Raw genomic sequence first — 24,759 nt, 5'->3', positions numbered from 1 at the left:
CATAAATTTTTAACAAAACCGTGATAATATTGATAATCACGATTATTTTGGACACTATAATCGTGATATGAAATTTTCATACCGTCCCATCCCTACTGACCCCAAACTCTTGATGGTAGTTTGCTATTTGCACAGCAAGCAAGGGTGAACTTACATTAGGTGTGATGGAGTTGCCTCTCTTCCGGTCAGGTACGTCTGTTTTGTTGGGGTTGTTGGCGTTACCCTGAAGTGGGCTGGGGGGGCTGTGAGTGGGGGCCTTGCGTGCTGTGACTCCACCTTCCTGTTTGACATCACCGTCGGCTGCGACAGGAACCGTCTTCTTGGAGTTACTCAACGCTGAGTTAGCGACCACACCAACTTTGAAGGAGAAAGACAGTGAATGAGGGAGAGAAACACTTGAGTGCTTTTCTCTGCACATACTCAGCATAATTCAGTTATATTCAATTAATATGCTTATTTCAAAGGTTCCTGATTTTGTTTTGGAGGTCTCCTGCAATAGATTTACATGCATCCAAGGTCAAAATACACTTACATTAACTCATAATATACATTGCAGCATCACCTCCTTTCTCACAGTCTCTGAAATGGTTTGATAAAGAATTCAGTCTCTTTATACTTCTCCTGTCCGAGAACTCTGACCAATCAGAGTCTACTCTGCTATTTTTGGTCTGTTGCGAAATGAAATGAAATGCCCAATGCCATATCTGATATTCAACTTGAAACAAAGTGATACCAACAGAAAGGATGGTGTCTGTTTTGCCATATAAATTCTCATTCCCTGGAAATTCATGCAAAATGCAACATAAAACAACATCTTCTTGTAGCCTGTGCTTTTGCATACAATTTGGATCTGATGTTTGACAGCATGTAAAGAGAAAGTCACCTTGGTCACTATGGCGTCTGGATTTTCTGGACTCACTGGAGGAGACGCTTCTCTGGACCTTCAGGTGAGATGGTGATTGGCCGTTCATCTCACTGGTTGGCCTGGTCTTGGCCACGGAGAGATTACTATTGGAGCTGGAGTCACTGACCTCCTACACACACAAAAACAGCAAGTCACACCTGTCCTATAGACCATAAACTCAGTTATAAGTAAGCACTCTTCATTAGCAGCTCACCTCATTGGTCTTCCTGCCCAGCAGTAAGTATATGGCCGTGACCTCGTCATAGTTCATTTTGGACAAAGACTCCTGGATCTTCTCTCTGGAGAAGCCCATGCCCACTATCACATCTGGAGAATGACACACAAAAAATACAGACCAGCTTAATGCCAAATTTACACACAGAAGTGTTTCTGAAATGCAATTTAGCCATCTTTACAAGACCTGCTCAGAGGTGGCATGAATTTATTTACACAGCAACTATAACTCTACAAAGGGGCTGACGTGGGTCAGAGCTGGCATCATTTAAACAAAACTGAGCATGCTATTAATAAATAATTCCCAAGTATGAGCAATAAATATAGCAGTTTAATAAATCTTAACCCCCAAAGTATTTTTAAACCCGAGTACACAAGTGATCCCACACCATTTGTGCTAAAACATGAAAGAGGGGTGATATCTACCAAAGGAGACTCTAATTGAAGACTACCATATTCAACTCTTTAAGAGATTAAGGATAATTAAATATTTGAAATTTTAACATAATCATATCACACACCACCCCCTCAGTTGTTATACACACTATAAACCAGTAGGTTGATATACAGAGATAAATCCAGTTTATTTGTAAGAATGTATGAGTCATCCCTTCCACCTACATGTGCTAACAATACACAGATCTGTCCTATAGCCAACCATTCACTGTTACTCAATAAAGAACAAGCTGCATCTCCTGTTTTAACTGAAACATATATTTATTAGGTAACACTTTACAACAGTAAAGTGTGACTCCATGTTAACACACAGCTAATATAATGACAAACAGCCACCTGAATTTTTAACAATGCTAATATTTATAAATGTTTCTTGAGCAGCAAGACAGCACTGAAGAATAAATGACGTTAAAATGTATTAAAGAAAAGTTAATTTAAACTTCAATATTACTAATATATGAATGTTTTATATTTTATTTGATCAAATAAATGATTTGGTGGGCATACGCATAAATATAAATCTTACTGGTGCCAAACTTTTGAATGGTAGGTATCTGCAGGGTTTTTAAAATAAAATGTCAGGCTTGTTAAAAACTTTTTTAAGACCTCCACAAATAAAATTAAGACCATATGGGGGGTTTAGGGCAACGTTTTTGGTAACATCCTAAATCGTGAAAATTTAGCCCAGTCAAAGTTATAAATGATTATATGATTAACAACACTGCATGTATGTTGCATACAAATATGGGTCAATTTTTGCTGTGGGGTGAGTCAAAATGCAAATTCCCTCTCTGACAGTAGGTGGCACTTATGGAACAGCAAAAACATAACAGATATCCAGTTATACCCTGGAATACAAAGCAGCTGCGCTTATTAGAATGGAGAACTTCTCTGAAACTACGAGTTTGCCAGTGATATTTACACAAGTATATATACACATTAAGATATTATATCACGAATCTTGTTCTTCTGTCCCCAAATTGAAGACCTCTTAAGATGATAATTAAGACTTAAGGACCCACTGGCACTCTGGATGGTGTATACTATTTTTTTTTTAACATTTGAAGAAGGAAAACAATGGAAAAACAAACTAATTGGACGATTTATGAATTAACATTTAACCTAAATTAATAAATGCTGCAAAATTAATAAAAAAATGCTGCTCATTGTCATGATACGTAATGCATAGGGGTGTAACAATATATCGTTCCACAAAATATCGCAACACAAAAATGCAACAATACGTATCGTGGATAGCCCCCCCCCCAAAATAAAAGTTACTGTGTGAGGGAAAAATGCAAGTTTTCAGAGTTTTAGAGTAAGTACTATATATAGTGTTGCTTATAATGTATAATAATCCAATGGGGGAATATTTGTGGGTCCTGATGCCAAATGTCTGATGTTACTAGTAAAAAGTGGCTGACATTATTTTAAATATATCTAGTGAAAGCATGCAGGCAGTTTCATCTGCAATAACTCAGTAATTTCATCTTCAGAATCATGAATATTGTTATTCTGGTGTCACAATTGCCCTTGGGTTACAAGCACCAAGTCCAAGCCTATTTATTCAAACATACAATGTAATATCCAATTTAATCAACAGTACATTTTTTTGTTAACCTTTTACCATATGTTTTGGAGTATTGCAATAACATCATATTGTGAGTTCAGTATCGAATCGTGACATGAGGGTATCGTCGTTACACCCCTAAGTGCATTAACTAATGTTAATTTTATATAGCATCACTATATTAATTACAATAACTGAGGTATAACAAGAACTACCCTGAACCTTTACCCTAGAACTAACCTAAACCCATGTTGTCCATTTCATTACCCAATATCACTAGATCCTTTCTTGGGTAAAATACTGTAAAAGTGCAACCACTAATATTAACAAACTGAATCTTATTGTAAAAGGTGTCAAAAAGGAAACCTAAAATGCTATGGCAGCTCAACTATACTGTATAAAAAACATTGAAAAAGTTCAAACTTATTCAGAGACCGAGAATTAAACACCATTTTAACTTTAACAAAACACAACTAGAACTAAAAGAAATGGTCAGGATGCTTAGGACTGAAGTTTCTAGTGAATGAAGGGCCAGTCGGACATTGTGTGATGGAGAGCTCTCTCTATTAATGCATGTTCCAGATTGAAACAAGATGGAAATATATATTTCATGAGTCTGAATTAAGCCTCTTCCTCTCTCAGATTTGACTTTTAATGGGCTCATGGGAATCAATACGCTGTTTGACTTAAGGGCTTTCTTTCGAAGAACCAAAGCTCCCCGTTTCACCTCCTCTCCACACACACACACACAAAAGGACCGCTGAGGGCTGCCAAGCTCCAGCATGCTCCTCTCAACGTGAGGCTTCACTCAAAATGGGGGCGGAAGGCTAGAAAAGACCAGTCACCATCTAACTCTGGCATCCACATTCAAGTGTACTTGTTCCTGCAGTTTCCGCAGTTAGCAACCAGGTGTGTGTGTGTGTTACACAGACAGGCGTGTGTGCAGAAAAGCAGATCGATTGCAGATAAGCATGCAAAGCTCTGGTGCACCGCACTGCCTCGTGCTCCTGCAAGCTAAACTCTAGTACTTTGGAGTCATGTGATCATATCACATTGCTACATGAGGAGATCCTCGCTGTGATAGAGTGAGAGAGAGAGAGGAGTAGACATCAGAGACGTCGATAGATGAGGGAGCCAGCTGCTGGGTATTACGCAATACCCAACACTAAAAAGTACGCTCCCTAAGCCCTCATATCACAGTCTCTGGATGTTTTCTCTCAAGTGTTGTGATAAGAGTGTGGATATAAATATAAATGTCCCTCGACCTGCTCTTATAGAGGGCAGCTCCAAAGTTGACTACGCAAAACGCTTTCCGCTGCCTTTCTTTCATGCAAATGAACACTGAAATGGTAGTCTCAGATCTCACGCCCACAGACCGTTGGCTAAACATCTCATGCATAAGGCACACAAAATGGGAAACACCTCAGGATGTTCAAAGCCGTCAGCTGATTGGTTGAATTCTACAGGATTTCCAGGAGATGTGTCTGTTGTGTTCTTTAACTGTCTGCTTTGAAACAAAGCAGGTGTGATGCCAAACCCCCTCATGGAATTTTAAAAAATTAAAAAAAAATTTTTTTTTGAATTTACATTTTTTTTTTTTTTTTAATTTTAAAAAAGTATGTGGAATTCTTGGCGCCATTGTTGCAGTAAACTTGCACAACGTTCTTGAATGAATAATTTATTAGATGCATGCCGGTCTATTGTCGTAGTGACATCGACTTTACACTTTCACGACCCTAAATATGACGTGGAACAAAACAAACTGTGATTGGTTGCTCTGCATGTCGGTCAGACATTGGGCGGTCCTTCACCAAAGAAAGCTACGATGGAGTCCAGGCGAGACTATTGAAATGGTGGCAAAAGAACTAATTACAGTGAGGTTTCCTCTTACCTATTCTCTTCTGGTCGGAAATGTCGGCTTCCGGCTCAAGGAAGGGTTTGAGCTCATCATCCTCAAAGCAAGCATTGATCCAGCGTTCCTTCATGATTTGCTGAAGGAGAAAGTTCAGAAATGGTCATCTCCAGCTTGAGACTCACTGCAGTGACTGACAGTCACCATTACTAGGACGGACCTATAAAAATGTTTAATTTGCTATTTTTCAAACCTTGGTATTCAGTATTTCTAGATATGGGAAACACTTTACAATAATGTTTCATTTGTAAACTACATTAATTAATATGGACTATAGAATGAAAAATACTTTTACAGCATTTATTAATCTTAGTTAATGTTCATTTCAACATTTACTAATACATTATTAAAATCCGAAGTTGTATTTGTTACCATTAAAGCACTGTGAAATGACATGAAGTTTTTTTTAACTAATGTTAACAAAAATGTATAAATACTGTAACAAATGTATTGCTCATTGTTATTTTATGTTAGTTAATACATTATCCTTATTGAGGCCTTATTGTAAAGTGTTACCTAGATATTAATATATTTGCTCTGAAATGCATTAAAAGGGTGATTTTTAACAGAGGATTGATCTGGTTACATTACAAATGTTTAAAATCATCAGAATAATATTTATTTTAATTTAAACTACTGTTCAAAATTTTAGGGTTTGGAAAGAAGTCTCAAATTTTCTTTATAAATTATTTATAATAACATTATAAATGTCTTCACTGTCAGCTTTGAATAACTTAATGCATCCTTGTTGAATAATTTCATTTTTTTTCTTCAAAAAATTCCTGATCTCAAACTTTTGAACAGTAATGTACATATTAGAAAGAGTATTTTTTATTTAGAGGAGCAATCAGTTCAACCAAAACATGAAATACATTGCAGTCAATTAGATAAAAAATGTTTAAAACGATAAAAGAAAAATACAATAAAAATTTAGTAAAAAAAGAAAAAAAGAAAGAAAAAAAAAATATATCAAACGAACAAGAATATTTCAGCATTTCATTTATATGCACCACTATAATAATAAACATTATTATCAGACAAAGTGACTAAGACATATTTTTGAACAACTATACAAATGATTTAAAGCTTAAATATATATTGAATAAATACATAGCAAATAGTCAATATATTGCTCAGCAGTACAAATCAGGCATTAATTATGAATAATGCTTGACATGCTATTAAGGATAAAAAAGGAGGTACGGCCAAAAAAGGAAAAGGTGGAAACCAAACTAACCTCTAACGTTCCTCTCTTGGCTGGGTTTAGAACCAAGAACCTCTTGAGAAGATTCTCACAATCAGTGGACATGTAAAAAGGGATCCGATATTTACCACGCAACACACGTTCACGCAGTTCCTGTGTAATAAACAGCAGTAAGTATACAGTGATGTACAAACACACTTATAGACGTTGATAAAGGAGGTTAAAACCTTGAGATTCTGTCCATCGAAGGGCAGGGAGCCACTGACCAGCGTGTAGAGTATGACCCCCAAACTCCACACATCCACCTCCGGCCCGTCATACTTCTTACCCTGAAAGAGCTCGGGGGCAGCGTAGGGGGGGCTGCCACAGAACGTGTCCAGCTTATTCCCCACCATGAATTCGTTACTAAAGCCAAAGTCAGCTATCTTAATGTTCATATCAGCATCAAGCAGCAGGTTTTCAGCCTGGGGAAAAGAAACACAGAGGGGTAAGAAGAAGAAGGTGGGGGGTGTCCGGATACATTTCGGAGCCACTGTAGAATCCTTTTTGTCTTTTGTTTGCAAGTTCTTACACCTATATAAACTTTAACACAATCACGTCATGAGAACGAACAACAACTGCTTACCTTCAAGTCTCGGTGCACAATGCGTTTTTGGTGACAATACTGCACAGCTGACACAATCTGTACAAAACAATCAATAAATCAGATCATCTGTCTGGAGTTTGGAGGAAAAAAAAATCATCATTGGAAAAAAATGATCAGGATTAGGGTCATCAAATAGCCTTTAAATGGTATATTTCATCACTGTATTAAAACATTATTTGTACTTTGAGTTTCATAATGAGTTATAGTAATAAGGCCCATGAATTTAGAACAGCTAAGGAGTGTGCAAAGCGGCTTCAAGGGGCTTGTTGTTTTTATAAAACAGTTACTCCATAAAAAAATATTAATTTTAATATTTATTTTATTCATAAAATAAACACCAGCAAGACTAACGTTATAACAGATTTATACATTGCCAAGCAATGTAGTTCCAATGAGGTTGTCAAGCAACAGCAAAAAATAAAAAAATAAAAATTCACAAATGGCAGTTGCGCAGTAAAACTAATGTAATGCGGTCACAGGTGTTATGTTTGTTGAGTCATTTACAACGGCTTCGAACGCGGCTCAACCAATCAGAATCAAGGACTGGAACTATCCATTTTATAAAACACGGTTTACAGTTTTTGTCCATTTTGTTATGTTTTTAAGTTTTTGCCCATCCACTTGCATTATGGACTGCATTATGAAAATCTCTGTTTATATTCCACAGCAAAAAAGTCATTCATAAACATATGGGACAGATTAAAGGTTAATTTAATTTTCTTTTATCCCTTTAAAGTAAGTAATTCGTCAGTATGATTTTCTGCCATGTGGGTCAATGAATGAGTGAATGACGAATGATTCAACTTTATTACATGCATTTTAATTTATTATAAAATATAGTTCAAAAGTTTGGGGTGATTAAGATTTATTTTAAAACTTTTATTAGAAAGGTAATAAACTTTGATTTGTGGTAATGAGCTTTTAAAGCCAATAGCGCCAATGATAACACCCCCCGAAAAATAGACCTAGACCTAACTTTTGCACTGGCAAAACCGCAACTATTTTAGCTGTTAATCACTTAATATTAAAAAAATTATTGTGGAAACTTTGACATTTGCATCCAATCAGACCGTAGTCACGCATAGATATTTCTAAACAAATGTCAGGAAAAGAACATTGGTGCAGTCAATCAATATACAATGGGTTGTCTACTCGGATTAATAGCTTTTTCCAAAATTCAATGGTTTGCATTGATTGACTCTAATTTTTCACAGAATTGGCCACGCTCAACCATGCTGAGAATGACTAACCGCTCTATCCTGAGTTAAAAGTACTATGCAACACACTGAAAAGCAACAAATACACTTAAGTGCAGATAATAAGGCACAGTTGAGCATAATATTACTTTAACTATGATGTCAGTCCCTCCACATTTTGGTGCAGTGACATTGAGTAACCTCGCATTCTACAAAATAATTGTGTCAAAGGGCTATTGTAAGATTTAATGTAATAACAGTCACGATATGCATGTGCCTAGTGGGCTGATGAGACTCACACCGAGCAGAAAACCAATCAGATGCGTTTGCCGAACATGTTGAAAGAAAACAGTAAGAGAACTGCACCTGTCTAAACTTAGCTCTGGCCTCTTTCTCCTTCATCCTCCCATGAGCCACCAGGTAGTCAAACACCTCACCTGCACAACACACAGAGCAGAGAGGTCAAAGATAAGACCAAGAGTAGACAAGAACACAAAATTAAACTCTCTCTTTCTCTCTCACACACACACCTACACTTACCTCCGCTGGCATACTCCATCACAAGAAACAGTGTCTTCTCAGTCTCTATCACCTCAAAGAGTTTCACTATAAAGTTACGGAGAAGAGAGAATTTGATGAAAAGGCACACATAGAAAAAGGAGGCACAGGAAAAAGTTTTTTTTTAAAGTTAAATCAGACACAGAAATAGGCTCATTTTACAACTCCCTCAGGATTAAACGTTTGAGTTTTACCCTTTTCGAATCCATCCAGATGATTTTCTGATAGACCAACGCCACTTTTGCGTTATCGAAGGGTAACGCCCCCTTTTGGGGGAAAACACCTCTATACGGTCTATGGGAAAACAAACGGATTCCCATGAGAACAGAACTCGCACTAGATCTGCAAAGTTTCTTGATAGCAAAAATGGCACAAACTTAAAGAAGCTAACGTTACTGAATACGGGGTTACAGAGGTGTCCCTTTGAAATGGTCGAAAACTGGATTAATGACCCCACACAGCGGCCAAATATGGACTATTCAGACATCTAACGATACCACTATCTCGTGGAATCGCCAAGTAAGTAGCCTTTTTTTTTCATTAACACACAGTATGACAAACTAGACGATGAATGGATCATATTTAACTTGATTTAAGCTATTGACATAGTCTAATAAGGTAACGTTAGCTGCTAACAGCTTAGTCTTTCTAATAGCTAGTCGACAACAAAACTGTCAATAGCTTAAATCAAGTTAAATATGATCCAAGTGACATGGCCTCATCGTCTAGTAGTTTAGGCTACTGTGAGTGTGTAAATGATAAATAAATAAATAAAAAAGGCTACTTACTTGGCGATTCCACGAGATAGTGGTATCGTTAGATGTCTAAATAGTCCATATTTGGCCGCTGTGTGGGGTCATTAATCCAGTTTTCGACCATTTCAAAGGGACACCTCTGTAACCCCGTATTCAGTAACGTTAGCTTCTTTAAGTTTGTGCCATTTTTGCTATCAAGAAACTTTGCAGATCTAGTGCGAGTTCTGTTCTCATGGAAATCCGTATGTTTTCCCATAGACAGTATAGAGGTGTTTTCCCCCAAAAGGGGGCGTTACCCTTCAATGACGCAAAAGTGGCGTTGGTCTATATATTTAAAAGAATATCAGTAACCAGACAGTTTCTGGTCCCATTGACTTCCATAGTATTTATTTTTTCCTACTATGGAAGTCAATGAGACTCTGGTTACTGATATTCTTCTAAATATCAATATATCGGCTGAATGGATTAGAAAACGGTAAAACTCAAACGTTTAACCCTGAGGGAGTTGAAAAAAGTGGAGTATCCCTTTAAAAATCTCAAAGGCTTGTTTAAAAGAACAACAGATTTATCTGATCCCAATCAGACATTTATTAGGGGGGTGTTCACATATGCATTTAAAAACAACTTGGCTATGTCCACACTTGATTGTTGTCACGTTATGCCGTTTTAAAATGCAGTTTTTAATGTTTACACGGTCGTCGAGGCTGGTCTGTTATTGTCGTCTTCAGGAAGAATACGTAATGTTCCAGAAGATCAGGGAACGAATGTGTGCAGTCAAAGCTTTGTTTACAAAAGTCTCTGTTTTGGTCCGTCTGCACCAAAACTCAAAAATGATGTTTTCAAACTAAAATGGGGTCTGCAGCGTTTCTAAAAGCCTTTTCAAGGGTGGAAGTAGTGTGGACACCAGGTGTAACCATAGCAAAAGTTCGAATAAAATGAAAATGTGCTACTGTAAATAGGACAAAATTACTACAACTTTAAATAAAAACCAGAAAAGAATTTAAAATATATAGTATATAAATAATACTAAAATACAGTGATGTAAAGGAGGCATATGAATAAGGCAATCAAACTACGTCTAACTGTTTTTGTAAGAGGTTTTACTGCCTCGCTCTCATGAGCTTTATTTTCCTATCTCTTTGGAAGTCATTTCTTATTTATAAATACTCCTCTGCACATTTAAAAGTCGGTTCCACTTCATCCCATTTTGTTTAACGTCTGTCGGTCGTGAAGCACCACGAAGCTCTCTCACGCTGTACCACCGACAGCGTCTAAATATAGGCTAGTGAAACATAAAGCCCCTCTGTGTGAAGACATGACGATGTGTCTGGCTCTGCTAAACATTATGCTGTTTGCAAACAGGATCTAACAACAAATGTGGAAGAATCAATTAAACTAATTGAGAAGAACAGTATCTAAGCCTCTACTTATGGTGGTGTGTGTGTGTGTGTGTTAGTGTGCAAATAAACACACTTACCAATATTTGGGTGGTTTAAATTCTTCATGATTGTGACTTCTCTGGAAAGCTGTTGAAGAGAAGAACAATTAAATGTCACATTGTATTGTTAAACAAAAGCTTTGTACCATCTTTCAGCATTAACATGGAACAGGAAGCTAAATACAGCTGGACTGTGTCATTGTCATAGTGAACAGAGTGCTTGCTTTTCAGTGGAAACTAGCGTTAAGTAAGTGCTATTCATTATTGATCCCTAAAAAAAAAAAAGGCTGAATCCTCCCCTCTCAATGGAATGGAAGTGTCATGCATCTTTAATAGCGCTATAGTAGGCAGCCTGTGTTCCTGAGCTGTTAGCATGTTCTGCTTTCCACGTCCTGCTCTCACAAGTGTAGCTGTAGCTTTGGAGAAGGTGCGAGAGACGCGGTGCGATTTTTGGACTACAGGGAAACACTTGCGGTACAGCATAAACCCAATCCAATTCTCACTACACTACATTCAGAGTTACACCACTCATAATCGTTTTATTTTCCAACTATGAAACACTGAGGCCACGGCAGAACTCATTTACAATAAAAACATCTTCATTTAGATACAAACTCAAAAGAAATCCCAGTCAATCCAGTATCTGAAGGAGGAAGTCTCTTTCTAAGGCAAGAATCCACTGGTGAATACAGTAAATATTAATGAATAGATCTCACCATAATTCCCCAGTTGAGTACATAAAGGGAACCTATTAGGGCTGGGTATTGACACAAATTTCACAATTCGATTCGATTTCGATTCACAAGCTTGCAATTCGATTCCGATTCAATTCAATATTGGTTACTTTGAATATCAGTTACAATAAATGGCAAATTTTCTCAAGGAAATCAAATCTCTTAACTAATGCTGTAAACTATAGGAGTCTAGTTGTAGCCTACTAGGCTTCATTAGCCTAATATGAAGGTAATAATTAACCGTTTTGTAGCTATACAATCACTTAAATTACACTTTTATTTCTTTTTATAATAAGAAAATTATATGAAATGTAAACATTTAAATGGTGGCTGTCATAAAAACTTGCCAGATTTATTCAAATATGCATTAAATATTGAAGAACATTCAGATTATAATGGATATGTAATATGGTGTATATATTTAGCAAACTATATTTTTTTATTGAATCTGAGCGATTCCTTTCCCTCCACTGAAAGTCTATTCACCTAAAACTACATTTTAAAACGTATATAAATGAGATCGTAAAATAAATAAATCTATATAACAGAGAAGTTTGAAACTCTTCTGAAAAGACAGAATTACTTAATTTGATTAGCTTATTTAATTTAGGCTTTTATTTTATTTCAAATGGAGGGACAGAAATCCTTCATTTGTCTATCGAAGATGAACGAAAGTCTTATGGGTTTGGATTTTGAACAACAGGAGAGTGATTTTTCATTTTTGGGTGAACGAACCATTTAAAAGGTTTTTACAGCGAAGATTTTAGATCTTTCTTTTTTTATCACATTATGAAACTAATAAACAAAGTTTCTTCAGCCCATCTCTAAAAATCTTAAGAATGCAGATAGGAACATTAAAGATACATCAGTAGAGAATTGTCTCAGTACTTTTAACCTACCAGTGGGTGAAACACAAAAGACTGCGTGTTTCTATTGATTTATAACACATGACACAAATGATGCCATCCTGCTCTCTCTGTAGTTTGCCATTAGACACTGGCACTTTCAAAACGACTGAATCAATCAACTCCTTGACAAAAAGACATTCAGATCTGTGGTTTGTGATAAGAACAATGCTTTCGTAAATTTCAGATAAAATAATTGTAACACTTTACATTCAAGGTTTCATTGGTTATCTACTTTAGTTAACATGACCTAAGAATGAACAGTACATCTATGGCATTCAATAATCTTAGTTGTTAATTTCAACATTTACTAATTATTATTCAAATCAAAAGTTATTTGTTAACATGAACGCCAGTATTTTTATGTTTGTTAATACCTTAACTAATGAACCTCATTGTAAAATGTTACCAGAATTATGCAAATGGAGATAAAAAGGACAGTATCTAATCAGCTACACATTTAATTTAGTTATAACTTTGCTTTTCGCAACTTTCGTTGTATACAATTTATTCCAGGTTTAATTTATTTTAATATCAGATTTATAATTTCCGCATGATTGTTTCTCTTTTTCTTAAGCTTTTCTTTGGTCTCTCTCAGCTCTCACACTCTCCCTCCCTTTGCGGCACCATCTTAACGCCTCTGTGATGACTAAAAAACACCAGTCCACAGCAGAACATCTCACTTCAGTCGAGGAACCAGACCGAGTGTTGAGCTCAGACGCCCACGGGCAATTACACAACAACACGCATGCACAATCATGAGGACACGTGTTAGAGTAACACAACCAATTCCTAAAAACATAACCGCACGCACCACTGCTTCAACGGCAAAAGAAATGAAGACAAACAGACTGAAAGGGACACATACGTTCATGCTATTCAGAAATGGTGTTATTGTTAAAAAGAGTAGTTCACTTTTAAAAAAAACTTTTGCTGATAATTTACTCACCCCATGTTATTGTTAATTTACTCAGCCCCATCCAAGATATCCATGTCATTCTTTCTTCAGTCGAAAAGAAATTAAGGTTTTTGATGAAAACATTCCAGGATTTTCTCCATATAATGGACTTTACTGGTAACCAAACGGTTCAAGGTCCAAAAGACAGTTTCAGTGAAAACTGTTCAAAGGGCTTTAAACGATTCCAGACGATGAATAAGGGTCTTAATCAAGTGAAACGATCGCTCATTAAAAAAATAAAGTTTAAGTTTCATAAGCTCAAATGCTCGCCTTGCTCTGTTCTGTGTGACTCTCCTGTTTGAACTCTTTCATTAAAATGAACAAATCTTTTCCCGAGTCAATACGTTCATTTCGTTCGTTGAATGAACCAAATGCAGAGGTGGAAAGAGTACTGAAAATTTGTACTCAAGTACAAGTAGTTGCTAAAATAATACTCGATTACAAGCGAAAGTACTGGTGTTAGAAATGTACTTAAGTAAAAGTACAAAGTACCCCTCTCAAAAACTACAAGTACTAATTACTTTTTAGCCTGTGATATTTATTTACTTTTGTGGAAACCAAATTATAAAAATGGTAATATGATTATTATTATTAATGAATTATAATGCAAAATAAATAAGCTTATTGGGTTATTTTATTTATAAACTTCTTCTTTTTTCCCCCCAAAAGTACCCTACTAATATTTCAAAAGTTTCAAAAGTTATCAGCATTTAGCACTGACACAAATGCACAATCTAGACAGACTGTCAATTAGTGCAGTTACACTGTTATGCCAGTGGGTCGTGGCCGGCAAGATACTGTTTTTATGAAAGAGTCATTATTAAACTCTTCATTCTAAGCTTAAAACACTGATTCAATATTAATAAAACAATGTGTTGACAATGACATACAATCTAACTTTTTAATCTAAGTTTACAATGCTAAATCTTTATTACGGTATATGTGCTTGTCACCTGAGTAACGCTGAAGCTCATGTTTCAAGTGATGTTTTTAGTCAAATTATCGTGAGGTCTACCCAACTTTAAAAACGAAAACAACTGAACTATCACATAAATTTACCATAATGTATTTTTTGAGATTAGAGGCTGAAGTCTCGTAAGCCGAAATCACTGCAGAAACAAAGTTTCTATTAAACGCACGCTGTCCTTCCTCTGTATAAGAACAACTCCTCCATGTGGGGTCATGGGCACTCGTCATCTGGTATTTCTTCGGAATTTTCAATGAATTCAGCGTCTCGAATGTCCATGTCCATTACGGCAAAGTTCTTTGATTACACTAAAATACAAACTGAAGGACGTGTGAGGACGAATATAGCTCTCCAGAAACCGGGCTTTTTTCCTGGTCCAAATACAAGGGTTTTTATTGGCCCGCCCACGATCAGTTATTTCCGTTGGATACCCAAATGCTGGTCAAAGATTTGAATAATTGTTAAATTCAAATTGTACAAGTACTTTGTAATTAATGGGATTTTTAAAGTAGTGAAGTACATTACTTAACTTAATTTGTACTCAAGTACAAGGAAAATTACAGACTTAAAAATGTACTCATAAAAGTACAAGTACACAAAAAAACTTAAATTACAGTAATCTGAGTAGTTGTAATTCGTTACTTCCACCTCTGACCAAATGACACGACAAAAGATTCGTTCATTTGATAAACCAGTTCAAACAGAAGAGTCTAGAACGCGCATCACAGAACAGAGCAAGGGGACCATTTGAGCTTATAAAACTTCAACTTTGTTATTTATTTATTAAATGAGCGATCGTTTCGCTTGATAAGACCCTTATTCATCATCTGGAATCGTTTAAAGCCCTTTGAACAGTTCGCAGTTTGCACTGAATCTGTCTTTTGGACTTTGAACCGTTTGGTTACCAGTAAAGTGCATTATATGGAGAAAAATCCAGGAATGTTTTCATCAAAAACATTCATTTCTTTTCGACTGAAGAAAGGATGACATAAATATCTTGGATGACATGGGGTGAGTAAATTATCAGCAAAAGTTTTTTTTTTTTAAAGTGAACTCCTTTAACTAATGGTGCATTCAAGCCCTAATGGGAAGTTCGTATTTACAAGTTACAAGGTTTTTAAACTACTTCTAGAAAATTAAAAACAAAGACTTTGTACACGCAAGCACACACACACACAATAATTTAAATAGAAGAGAAATTGATATATGGTTCAGTTTTAATGCCATATTTCCAAATAAATTTTTAAAAGCTACACTACCAAAGTGGCTAAGCTTTTATGTTTTTAAAAGAAGTCTCTTATGCTCACCAAGGCAACATTAATTTGATTTAAAAATAAAGAGCTGTATTATTGTGAAATATCACTACACTTTAAAAATAACTTTTCTAATTTAATATATTTTAAAATATTATTTATTCCTGTGATGCAAAGTTGAATTGTCAGCATCATTACTCCAGGCTACAGTGTCACATGATCCTTCAGAAATCATTCATTAATGATTAACATTATCCATGTTGAAAACAGCTGTTAATTTGTGAAAACCCTGATGCTTGTTTTTAGGATTCTTTGATGGAAAAAAAAAGAATGCTTTGAAATTTGAAATAGAAATCGTTGATCATTTTTAAGGCATCCTTGCTGAATAAAAGTATCAATTTCTTTAAAAGAGAAAAATCTTACAGACATCAAACATTTGAACGGTACGTAGTGTACCTTCCCTCAAATTTCGTAAAAGAAAAACAAAAAAACATCATTGTTACAACAAGCACCATAGAGGGTTAGGAAGAAGAGAAAATCTAAATGATGCTGATGATAATTAGAGCAAAAACATCAAAAAAAGAGCCAAAGCGACGGCCTGGTTATGTCGGTCTGTCATTATTGCGGTGCGCGAGTCACAGTCGTGTGTTGGCTGAGGACCAGCAGGCCAGAGAGCGAGGATATACTCTGAATCCCAATCAATGGTCGCTGTGGAAAAACTAATGGTGGCTGCGGCGAGCAGATTCCAGCTAAAATTAGAGACGCGGCCCGGCTTGTGTATCCCTGAGCGAGCACTGATTAGCATTATCATTTGAATTCTTCTGATCATCCTATCCCCACATCTCCCACCAGCCTTTCATTTCACATTTATCACTTTTACTGTATGTACATCTTCTACTCCTCTCATTCAGACTGACATCAAGCTGTTTGTGTCTCTTTTCCAGTCTCTATCTTCCATCTCATACCATTTTGAGGTCCCTCCGGTCTGTCACTTCACTGTCAGCCCACCAAAATGTCCATCTGTCCTTCCCCCTCATATCCTCTTCCTCCTCCCTTCATGTTGGCTGTTGTGAAGACTGATTAGTTTTTCCATTTATTCTACAATCCCAGAGTTCCTACTAAAGGAGCATCATTTAGGCAGTCATATTTACCATTGCTCTGCAAATTTTCACAGACAAAATCCAGTCATTTCAATAAGAATCCACATGATTGGGAATTTCCAGAGAGGTTGAAAGATTCACGCAGATTTGGCAACAGGTTCAGTTGGCCATGCCAATTAGCTGTATTGACCAACAGACCACAGTGACTTTTGTGTGAGCAGTGAGCACTGAGCAGAGCCTCATACAACATCATTGGCGAATACATTCTTATATTTTACTTGCCAGTGTGTGTGTTATATGCCAGGCATAAGTTTAGCATAGATATATTTTCACTAGAGCCAGACCGATATATCGGCAGGCCGATATTATCGGCCGATATTAGGCATTTTCCAAACTATCGGTATCGGCAGTTATAATGGCCAATAAATTAATATTTCAAAAATAAATTAAAAACGGACGAAACACGCTTCAACCATGTCATGAGTGTTGGACTTGGTCGAGACCAACTCAAAAATGCATTAAAATGCATTATCATATTATTTTAGTAAAAATCTGTTAATGTTTTGTTGCATGTTTCTGAAAAATAAATAAATAAATAAATAAATAAATAATCGGCTGATATATCGGAATATCGGACTTTAAAACCAACAAATATTTGTATCGGTATCAGCCTTCAAAATCCTTTATCGGCCGGGCTCTAATTTTCACTCGTTGAACGCTGACTAAGCACTTGAGATTTTCACTCCCCGTCAAGTAATCTGTTTACCATTAAAAATTCAGCTTAGCGCACCTGTATTTGACGTACCGTAAACACGTGTGAAGGCGCACGAGTCGGAACTAACACGCAAAACGTCAATCTTATTGGATGGCACTCATACATGTTAAATTCAGCAAATCAGAGCGAACGAACGCAGACAAGGTCATTCACATTCAAGAACCCAAGAGCTCATGTGTTGTAGGCCTATATACTATATATTTTTTACGTATGTTGGTTGTATATTCTCATTATCAGTAGTAGGATTATCTTTTAATAATAATTACTTAGGGATGCACGATATATCGGCTAGCATATCGGTAGTCTCAGCCTCAGACGTCACGCCCACGGAACGTTGGCTAAACGTCTGATGCATATGGTACACTTAACTGGAAACACTTCAGGAATGTCGAAGTCGTCATCTGATTGGTTGAATTTTATCGGATTTCCGGGGGGCGTCAGTGTCGCGTTTATTTTCGGTCCGCCGGGAAACAAAGCGCAGATGTGTGATTGCGGAAGAAAAACTGTTGTGTTTATATGAGTGGCCTATGTGAGTGACAATGAGCATTTCTCAAGATCAGCTAAACGTAGTTGTATGTCCCCTCCAATCTATTATGGAAGATCAAGTGAAGTACTTAATTGCGAAGGGTATATCAGCTGCGTTTGTGGACAAAAACATGAAACAGACGCTGACATCGCAGCTGGCCGATTCAGTATTCATATATAGGTCGCGCACACTGGATTATAAGGCACATAAGATACTGCAGAGTCAAACGTTTGACTGGGTTTGCGTTATGCATCCACTAGATGTGCTAAAGGCTAAAGGGAATGTAGCGAGTGCGCGGCGCCGGAGGTGAGGCGTTTATTTAGTAGGCGTGAGCGCACTGGGGCGGGGACGTAACTTACATTCGTGTGACAAAGCGGACATAAGATGGACATGAGCGAGTTCGTGGGTGAATTTAATAACACGGAGCGTTGTTAGCGCCTCCGGTGACTGCTGACTGACTTGTTGCACTGTCTGTTGTTGTGGGTACATTTCCACGCCCCGAAACATGACGCTGAACGAAATGAACTGTAATTGGTTGTTTGACATGTCGGTCTAACGGCCTTATGGGCGGGCCTTGACCAAAGAAAGCTGCTATGAATTCCAGACCTTCAGCCGTCAGTCTGAAGGTCTGGCTACGCGAGACTAGCATATCGGTATCGGCCGATATATGTTCATTTTTAATGTTATCGTTATCGGCCTGGTAAGAAGAAAATGTGGCCGATATATCAAAGCCGATAAATAATGTATTATTCCCTTCAGCTGAGACACTTGTTGAGCACTGTTTATATTTTTGATTTTCTTGAAATATGATTGAAATCTCTTTAAAAAAAAATCAAATATGGTTCGGTACAACATGTGCAGCGCAAATCTGTCATATCGGCTATTATATATACAACACTATAATGAGAACATCATTATAATTGTGCGCTTGGGACATGGATTTAATTGTGAGACTTTTGTTTTTGTAATAATCAGGCTCTCAAAATTAGATAAAAATTTGGATTTAAATTTATCGGCCGATATATCGGTTAACGGCTTTCAAATATAAAGAATTATCGTATCGGCCAAAATTTTCATATCGGTGCATCCCTATAATTACTATAATAATTTTTTCCCCCCACAGAAACACTAAATGAAGACAGTTCACTTCGCGTATACAGACAGGAGCCATCTTAGGAAATAGTCTCGATAAGTCAAACCACGAACGTCGTGCTGAGTGATCTGAACTGTATGAAGTTCAGCAAACTTCTGAACTGTATGAGCGGCGTTCGGGGATCGACTTATCGAGACTATTTTTTAAGATGGCTCCTGTCTGTATACGCGAAGTGAACTGTCTTCATAAAGTATCTTCTTATTAAACGGTCTGTACACTTACAAAGTTCTCAATGCTTCGTTTTGCATGTATGGAGCCTCATTATATTACTGTGTTAGTGTGGGGCTATTTTGAGCCTTGTTAGGGGTATAAACTAACTATTTCTTTTTACTTAGTCAATGCCCCCATTACTAGCATTATACACTAAACAGTTTTTAGAGATAAAACTCTTTACATTCAATTATCATGAAAACAAAACTCAGAGAACAATTGACTAGGTACCGATGTTTCATTAGACCAAAGGTTCATTGTTTGCCGGAGTTCTCCTTTAATTGAATTATAGCATTTGCTCGCTCCACATCCCCACACAGCTTTGTATATTTAGAAATAAACCGTTCCAAACACAAGGTTGCAAGTGCACAAGAGTGGAAGAGTGTTTTCTGTCGAGAGCTTGAGTGGCGGCGCAGCCTGCAGTAGGTGGGCAGAATATTGCAGCACAGCTGGTGTACTTCAGTATTTGAGCTCAAGAGTGCGAAGGTTACTGCTCGAGGAGCTTCTGTTTGAATAAACTCCTCATAATGATGGGTGACTGACAACACCAGCTGAAAGGATGTTCCATTTCCACTACACAAGCCTCTGATAAACGAAGATCAGCACTGCTATCTGCATTCAGTTTCAAATTTGAATTGAAAGCCAACATTACCTATGAATCCATATGGAACTGCTGCGTCACTACCAAACACAAAACTAACCAAGCAGCCAATACACAGCATCACACAGACAAAAACAATGTCCCAGAGCCATGAACAAACAGAGAATGTGAACTTCCAGAAGGTAAATTACACAACAATAGAAGCATTAAGGAAGAAAGAAAAAAAAACTGAATAATGAAGACACAGTTTTACATCTAATACTCATAGCTGCCCATCGTTTACGATGATGGCGCTTGCTTCGAGGTCTAATACAGACAGTATAACACATGCGTATTTTAATATCAAATGTGAACCTCACCTTTTGAAGGCTTGTTGGATTCAGTTGGGTTTTATCAATCATTTTTATAGCCACCTAAGGAGGAAAAGAGGAAAATGAGAACTTTATCCACTACCATTAAAAAGGAAATCATGTTTTTGAAATTCTATTGTGTTCACCAAGGCTGCATTTATTTAATACATTCAAAACATTACTATCAAAAACATAAATGTAATTTATTCCTGAGATGCAAAGCAGTCTTGTGTCACACGATCCTTCAGAAATCCTTCTAATATCCTGATGTGGTGCTAATATTTCTAATCAAAGTTAAAAACTGTGTTTTGCTGCTTAATATTATTGTGAAACTTTTTTTCAGGATTCTTTGATGAATAGAAAGTACCGTAGTACAACATAACAGCATTTATTTGAAACCGAAATCTTTCGTGACATTATTATAAATGTCTGTTTATGTGTTGTAATTAAAAAAAAAATTCCAAAAGGAAACAGAAAAGCTAACATGTGCGTCTCTGGAAAACTCCCATACCCCACAGATCAGGAAACACACTCATGACTTTTGACTCCTCACCTCGCTTCCTGTGAGGATGTGGCGAGCCAGTTTGACCTTGGCGAAGTTGCCCTTTCCAATGGTTTTTAGCAGTCGGTAATTTCCAACAAGAGGGTGCACATCATCCAATCCTGAGCCAGAATTCCGGTTTCGACCACTTGACCTCACAGATCGAGAGGTCACCTCCCCTCGGCCATGGCCATTCGTTGTGTGCTGTTAAAATTCAAAACACATGAACATTACAAACAACAAAAACTTAAAACTTTATCCCTCCCAAAATTTCTAAATTATAATTTAATTTTTGCTCATTTTATCCCAGAATTTGCCCTCCAAGAATTTAGACAATTTCCAACAGTCATACAAAGAACAGGTATTCGGCAACAGACACAAAGGTCCCAGTCAGAGCAGAAATCACTAATATTGACTCCACCCATGCAGTGTCCTCAAAGAGCTCGATTAGCACATTCATCACCCCAAGTGATCGTCACTGTCACAAAATTATATCATGAGTCATCTGCATATAGCTTTACTACTTTCTCAAACATGTTTAACACAAAGTTAATGGAAGTCTGAAATTAAAAACACAATACAACTACAAGTTAATTCCATTCCTCTAACGTTTCTCAAGGTCTCTTGTAACCTTGTGACAGGACCTTTGTGCAACATACACCAGGCTACAAATAAACGAATTATGCCATTCAGAGGTCACGAGTGCAACAGGATGATGTTTAGTAAGTCAGTGATTCTCATGTGGTACTAACACCTCTGTGTGGAAGAGTACGCTGACACTGCGCTATACAATGTTCCCACTAAATCCTGCATATTGTCCCTAACGCCCGACTTGACTGTTATCCACAAAGCTCTGCCTAATAGATTATAAATCCACCAACACACTAATACACGATAATAAATGTTTTCTAACATAACCATAGCTCTGCAACAATGATATAACCCTCCTGCAATAAAACGTACAACGATCTTGAATAAAGGTCACTTACGATGCTTGCTCGATGCTTCATATTAGATTGCGATCCTCTCATTTTTTTGTTTTCAAGATTGTTTCGTAAATGGCATTGAACCAAACAGCCCTGTCTTTTCTATTAGAAGATCTCATCAATACTCTCCCATCCAGCGACACTGATACTGACGAGCTGCATCACTGCTGGAGTCTTTTTGACACTGTGTGTATGTGTGTGTGTTAGAGATTTTGGGGCAGATGGGGCTGAGTGGAATGGAGGGGTGATTGAAACCTCATTTGACTTTCAAAAGTGAGCATGAGTTGTGTATTAAAATATGTAGATTCTGGTAAGATATTATAAATATGAATAAATGTCAATACATAATCCATAAAGAATGACATTCACTTAGACACAACAAAGCAGAATCCTTTAACTTAATATATGAACAGTGTGCACACGATATTCTCATTACATAAAAGAGCAATTCATACATATTTAGATAGCTAGAACAGATAATTAAAACAACACATCGATAAGAGTGACAGACAGAGAGATGGAGACAGAACAACAAACATGTAGAAAAACGAATTGAACGGCAATGACAAAAAGATTGATAGAACAGTAGAAAGACAGAATGATTGAATGACAGACAGACTAGTATATTCAGTGGAAAAGTCAAAGACAGTAACTTAATGCTCATTATTCACAGGCATCTTAAAGGGGGACCTGCACAAGCACGCGTGCTTATGTCACCTTCCCTCACTGCTGACGTACGAGCAGTAACCTATAGGACAGACCGACGCCAATGCGCAATATCTGCATCCTATTGGCGCATTAAACATGCAAACCCACGCACGATCGCTCACTAGTGTGCAGGACTTGAAGTTGAACTAATCAAGCATATGTTGAACTCATCATGCATAAAAGCAGCCAAAGTACCGATGCCCCAGACCCCATGCGTCACTTCAGCCTGGTGCCCCATCTGTCCAAAGACTGGCACGATACTGCTAATCCACTTAAAGCACACAAAACACGGTGTGGAATGCGACACTGCCCTTAATTCTGGAGGAAATGAGCTGAGTGGCTTTGGACAGCAGCATCGGTTAGACTAAAATCGCTGTCTAACTTAGGCTGATGCTGAGACAGCCATACATTGCGTCAAGATCAAATAATACACTCATAAGTGAATAATTAACGCCGAATTGGGTCAGTTCACAACAGTTATCATTTGCTATCGCCCAGTCACTACAACATAAACAGGCTACTTACGTTTTCAGCCTTCCGTTCGTTGACGGTTGGCAGGGGGGCTCTTGTTGTTGACATAGTGTTGATGGAAAGCTGCTTTTCCGGAATTACAATTTAAGCAGCAGGTTTTGCAGTGCAACGAATGGGAAATATAGTTGACCGCTTGGGTCAATATCATTGAATTGCTTCTATAGCTGGTAACAAAGTTGTTAAAAGTTTGGGAGAAATATTCCGGACGTCACTACGTTTTATTACCGAGTGTACGCCATCTAAAAGATCCCTGAAAAGCGAACGAGACCGATTAGCTTGTGCACTGCTAAAAACATAATACTTCCAGGCGTCGCTGTCTACTTCATATTTCGGATGTCCGGTTCAGGTAAGAATGGAGAAAATTGCACTTCGCGGGGCCTCCTCTGCGATCTCCCCCCAAAGACAATCTGCTCATCGAACGGTCCTTCAAACGGACTGTCCGGTATATTCAGTTGTAACGGCAGGAGCGAGGTGAAGCAGGTGATCACAGGCGTCGGGGCCGCGGGGAAGTCACGCTCGTTGACGGTTCCATTCCACCCGAACAGCCGCGTCTGTCGCCTCTGGTTCTAAGCGAGATCCAAGATGGCTGCTCAACAGCGCAGGAGTTTCGAGCCGAGCCCTGAGCGAGACAGAGGAAGTGAGGAAACAGACGGATCCCTGTGCTTATTGGAGAGCGCCGCATCCCTCAGGGAGCTGTAGGTGTTCATATAGAAAAAGGGGGAAAACTTAGTCATCATACCATAACAAATGTGACACACCCTGTTTAATTGAATTGTAATTTCAACATATATGGTTTGACCGGTTTGGCAAATGAAGACAAAGTTTTTCAGGTTAATTGGTCAGTGTGCTTTACTCAAAGATGCACGTTTGAGAAGAGTCATCATTAAAAGTATTGTATATCGTCGACGTCTGCTGGAAAATAGATTTATTTGTTTTTGTGAAACAGCTGTTTTGTTCTACATGGGACGGGTCGCCCCCTTGTGGGCGCCGCCATGTTGAAATTGTATGACCAAACAATTGTTGTAACGATAAAACAAAAACATTTGTTTGTCTCAAGGAATATTTTCCTTATGATATTAACCTTTTAAGGTTGTAACGTTAATTATATGGAAAATATTTTGGATATAGGCTAGCTTAGGAAATACTAGAGGATTCTGTCTGTGTGAAAAAATAACCCTGCTTTCCAAATAGCTCAACAGCAGGCTATATATCTCAATATGTAGGCTGAACAATTAAGTAAACAGAATTTATAAATGCCTAGAGAAATCAGTTATATCTCCATGTCTGTGACCACCATCATGACACCGGCTTTGAAGACTGATGATCCCGAAAATAACTGGACTATAATTGAAAAGGACATCAATTTACAAATAAAATATAGCATTTGATACTACCTTCTTGTTATTTTGGATAGTTTAAACACTTATATACTTAATTTAAATAAATAGAACAATCATTTTCATTGTAATGTAAAAGTAATGCTTATCTATTTAGCATAAAATGTCAACATGTAACTTGAACATGAAATAACATCGAAAAACAAGCAAATAAACAAAAACATTTAAGTAAAAAAAGAAGGGATTGAGAA

At 37.3% G+C, this 24,759-nt stretch overlaps 1 protein-coding gene across 7 annotated transcripts in view; it reads right to left on the bottom strand.

Annotated features, from left to right (window-relative positions):
- mark3a (MAP/microtubule affinity-regulating kinase 3a) overlaps positions 1 to 23,813 on the bottom strand; it is a 34,375-nt gene extending 10,562 nt beyond the window's left edge. For 3 of the 7 annotated variants that reach the window (XM_089116831.1, XM_039672028.2, XM_089116830.1), the window contains exons 1-13: positions 23,166 to 23,813; positions 20,959 to 21,150; positions 20,415 to 20,468; positions 10,913 to 10,961; positions 8,663 to 8,728; positions 8,489 to 8,559; positions 6,906 to 6,962; positions 6,508 to 6,744; positions 6,314 to 6,433; positions 5,056 to 5,155; positions 1,119 to 1,231; positions 884 to 1,034; positions 155 to 357 (exon numbers count right to left, since the gene is read on the bottom strand). In XM_089116831.1, coding sequence (XP_088972957.1) covers positions 155 to 357; positions 884 to 1,034; positions 1,119 to 1,231; positions 5,056 to 5,155; positions 6,314 to 6,433; positions 6,508 to 6,744; positions 6,906 to 6,962; positions 8,489 to 8,559; positions 8,663 to 8,728; positions 10,913 to 10,961; positions 20,415 to 20,468; positions 20,959 to 21,150; positions 23,166 to 23,219 — 1,467 coding nt within the window. In that variant the 5' untranslated portion in view covers positions 23,220 to 23,813. Of the gene's footprint in view, positions 1 to 154; positions 358 to 883; positions 1,035 to 1,118; positions 1,232 to 5,055; positions 5,156 to 6,313; positions 6,434 to 6,507; positions 6,745 to 6,905; positions 6,963 to 8,488; positions 8,560 to 8,662; positions 8,729 to 10,912; positions 10,962 to 20,414; positions 20,469 to 20,958; positions 21,151 to 21,935; positions 22,087 to 23,165 lie in introns of those variants that run through there. The other 4 variants (XM_039672026.2, XM_039672027.2, XM_039672029.2 and 1 more) reach the window with 2 other exon arrangements.
- Between the last annotated feature and the right edge of the window lie 946 nt (positions 23,814 to 24,759).

The sequence above is a fragment of the Pimephales promelas genome, chromosome 11, assembly GCF_988280905.1.
Source record: "Pimephales promelas chromosome 11, fPimPro1.hap1.1, whole genome shotgun sequence".
In the NCBI taxonomy this organism is placed as follows: Eukaryota; Metazoa; Chordata; class Actinopteri; order Cypriniformes; family Leuciscidae; genus Pimephales; species Pimephales promelas.
This window is presented reverse-complemented; position numbering and strand designations above follow the sequence as displayed.